Source organism: Helianthus annuus, chromosome 12, assembly GCF_002127325.2.
Source record: "Helianthus annuus cultivar XRQ/B chromosome 12, HanXRQr2.0-SUNRISE, whole genome shotgun sequence".
NCBI lineage: Eukaryota > Viridiplantae > Streptophyta > Magnoliopsida > Asterales > Asteraceae > Helianthus > Helianthus annuus.
The window spans coordinates 62381863-62385661 of record NC_035444.2 but is presented as its reverse complement, the minus strand read 5'-3'; the positions used below and the strand labels follow the sequence as shown (position 1 = coordinate 62385661).

The 3799-nt window shown below is 35.6% G+C and overlaps 1 protein-coding gene across 1 annotated transcript; it reads left to right on the top strand.

Annotated features, from left to right (window-relative positions):
• The first annotated feature begins 510 nt into the window (after window positions 1-510).
• On the top strand, window positions 511-3538 carry LOC110892969. Its single transcript, XM_022140098.1, has 5 exons — window positions 511-611; window positions 1931-2027; window positions 2140-2199; window positions 2931-3137; window positions 3224-3538. Exons 1-5 carry the CDS (start codon window positions 511-513, stop codon window positions 3536-3538), a joined length of 780 nt encoding a protein of 259 aa, XP_021995790.1.
• Window positions 3539-3799: the final 261 nt, after the last annotated feature.

Genomic DNA, 3799 nt, shown 5'->3' with positions numbered 1-3799 from the left:
AATCGTATAACTTATCTTTATAATACTATCTAAATCCTAAAATGAATACCATGTGCGAGCCTTGCTTCTCTCTCTATTGCTCTAACTCTCTTTCCAATCACAGCCACAACACGATCACCACCACAACCTCAAACCCACCACCGCTTCTACCACCGTATGACCGTTTAATCTGTTGGTGTATGGAAGTTTACCCCAAAGTTTTAATCTTGTGGCATCAGGATTTCATTTTTATCTCGATTCGTCAGATCTGAGTATGAATATCACTCGACTATGGTTGTTACCTGACAGATCCGAGATGGGTAGATCTACCACAGTCACGGTGGTGGTGGTCGGAATCGTTTTTTTTTTTTTTGTGATTTTTTGGGGTGGGTTAAATAAAACGAGGGTTACAATCCAGATCTGTTTCGTTGTTTACCACCACAAGAATGTTCCCTCTTCGATCTTTCATTGGATCTGAGTTTTGCAACCATCGAAAAACGTGAGGGGTTGGATTCTAATGGTGGAGGGACCATGGAGATCAATGGTGATGGTATGGTGTTGGTGGTCGATGGTGTTGGGTGGGCGGTGGTGTTAGGCAGTGGTGGCCTGATGATGATGATGGTGGTTAGGATGTAGAAAGGGAGAGAGAGAAAGTACAAGGGAGAGAGTCAGATGAGAAAGAGATGAGTGAGGTTTTATAGATTTTTAAATAAGTTTTTTAATTTTGAAATTCTTTTTGTTTAATGTAGTAAATGACTGTTTTGCCCTCACATGTGATGCATATGACTTCACTTAATGTTAAAAATTAACCTGGTTAGTGTTAAAGGACCTATGGTGTAATGAGTTTTACAAATAAAGGACTGTGACTGTAATTATTGAAGTTAAAGGTCATGCATTGCAATCCGATACAAACATAAAGGACGAAAACTGTATTTTTTCCTATTTTCGAAGAAGGTTGAAATAAAGTCGGGTTTCTGAATTGCAGATTTACAATGGTTTATTGACGGATACGTGACAGTGTGGATTGTCAGATGGGACATCAACAACGGGTGATTTAGACGTTGTTTCGGGGATGAAATGGGTAGTCTTTGGCGGGTGTGTGGCGGCATACAGTGGAGACACACTAATGTGTTTGGATATCTTACAAGAGATGGAGACACACTTTAGAGCTTTCATCATAAAACACTAATGTGTTTGGTTGGTTTACATTCGTCTATTATATTATGGGGTATGGGGCGGGGTTGGGGCGTGGGTTGGAAAGAAACGCCCAAGTCACCACCTCGGGTGGACTTGGGTTTGGGCGTGGCCCCTTGGGCTTGGGCGGGAGTTTAAGGCCGGGCCTGGGGCGGGGCTACCACATGACATGGCGGAACCTCATTGGCCAAGAGCACTAGCCTTTGAAATTGGCTTTTTTCCACACCACCCAACTCACGCCCCACCATACCGATTTGAAATTGGCTTTTGGTCTTGGGTATCCCATAGTCCACGTGTCGCACCATGCCCCCAACCCACCATACCCCACGGTCTTAGGATGAAGGAAGTGGTTAGACATTTGGAATAGGTAAACTTTCAAATCAGTCAATCAACACAGTGCCACGTCATCTTACCTATTTTATTTACCTATTGCTCAAAAACGATGACGGTGATTTACCTATCTTGGATTAGGTACAATATCTATATATAATTAAAAATTTAGTTATATGAACTATTTTACAACCTTCATTAATGAGACTCTTAAATACATGAGTCTCTTAAATACATTCTTTCTTTAAATTAATAAAACTAATATTATAATTATAACAAATTATATCTATATATACTTAAAAATTTAGTTATATCAACTTTTTTACAACCTTCATTATGAGCCTCTTAAATACATTTGTGTCTTTCAAGTTGTAATTGCCTTAATATTTTTTAGTGTTTTATAATTACATTTATATTATTTCAACAGGTTTCAAGTGAAAAATAAGAAATTTTTCCGCAATTTTACGACCATTACTTCATTTGGAGTTGTTGGTACTCTGATTTTGTTCCCATCATATCGTTCGGTATGTTAAATGCTTACAATTAAACATCTTGGTGGTCTTATATTTTTTTAGGATGTGTTGATTTTATTTATGTTTATTACACTTTAACTTGATTATTATTTTTTTATTTCAGGGGCAATGCGTCTGTTTCCTTTATTGGATATTGGTTACTTTGAGCTTAAGGACTATCTCGGTATTTATTCTTTTTCCTCATTTTTCTAAAATTTTGATGAATTTTTAATTTTATGATGTGAATGTGATATATACCCAGTATAAACTTAAAATATCATATATACCCTTTTTAAATGAACTTTTAGTTTATGACGGTTTTACCCTTTTCAAACACATTACCTTTTTTAACCTTAATTTAATTTTTGCGGATATATTTGTTGCTTCGATCATAGCTTAATCTGAGAACTCTTCTTAATTAAAAAGAAAATTTCAATCACAATATCACATGCAAATTTGATTAATTTGTTCTTTTTTAAATTGTTAGTTACAAGGAAAAATAGGTAATGGTTTTTTAAGGTTCATTAATGATACTATATTTAGGTTAGCCACACAACTCTAAAATATGTATTTAAATCAAATTAAAAGAATTAAACTTTTTATAAATCATGTGGTGTCCAAAGCCATATAAATGAACCATCACATTGATAATTAATAGTGTACAAGTGGTAGGTATTTCTTAATAAATTGTTCTCTTTTATAAAGTCTAACATTATATAAAAACCAATTCAAGAAACTCTAACTACAAGCTAGGATACCAAATGTCGCTTTAAAATTAATTAAATTGCATTGTTTTATTGTGCCTCTTTGAATATCCCTGTCATTTAATATCATTCATTAGGATATGATTAATTTGTATACAGTTGAACGGTCTTTGGTTATGCTATAAGATTGCCGTCTTTGTTATGTTTGTAGGTTCATAGTTTCCTTTCCTCCTCTATTACCATGGCCAGCCCCCTTAGTTTGCAAACGTCCGACGGTGGTACAAGCAGTCATATGTTCCTTAGTGAACTCCGTGAAGGGAGCACCAGACCTATCATGATAATGGTTTGTAGAAAATGGGACGTGACAAGTGTTAACGGCAGGTACATGAGCACCGACTATATTGTCACTGACATAAAGGTAGTTTTTTACCCTCAGCTATCCCACATTCTTACGTTTTTCTACTTTTGATTCTGAAACAAAAATCTACGCCTTTATTTGCGCAGGGAGGTGTGATGCATTGCACCGCAAGGAATAACATTGCCCACTATTTCTTTGACAAACTCAAAGAGGGCGGTGTATATTTGGTCAACGGTTTCGCCGTGCAACCTACAAATCAGTATCGGGTTCTTAAAGACAGCCCCTTTGTGATTGGGTTGCATGGTTCGACAACTGTGAAGCGGTTGATGATGACGGCGGTCGTTTTGAACGCTACCCTTTCCTGCTTACGGCGTTTGAGGATCTCCAACCAACCGAAAACAAGTACTTCGTTGGTATGTTTCCTATACCCCACCTGGTATTTGTCATTAAAATATTATTAGGGCGTATATTAAATGCAATCTACATCGAAATAAATATAAATCTTTGATAATTATGTTACCGACATTGATATTTACAACAAAAAAGAGTCATGATAATCATAGTTATGATCATCAGAATCCAGGTTTTCTTATTAGTGTTATGCACATGAGACAAAAATTTTAATGTAACATATAACTATAGAGTAATATTTAGTTAAAAGAAAATGCTAAAACGGTAATAGTAATAGTAATAATATTAATAAATAAATAAATAAATAATAA

Excerpts from the sequence above, each read along its gene's own strand:
- LOC110892969 (XM_022140098.1), top strand. The coding sequence starts at position 511 with ATGGAGATCAATGGTGATGGTATGGTGTTGGTGGTCGATGGTGTTGGG. Across the intron at positions 612-1,930 it reads ATGATGATGGTGGTTAGGAT|GTTTCAAGTGAAAAATAAGA; the intron begins GTAGAAAGGGAG and ends TTATTTCAACAG. Across the intron at positions 2,200-2,930 it reads TGAGCTTAAGGACTATCTCG|GTTCATAGTTTCCTTTCCTC; the intron begins GTATTTATTCTT and ends TTATGTTTGTAG.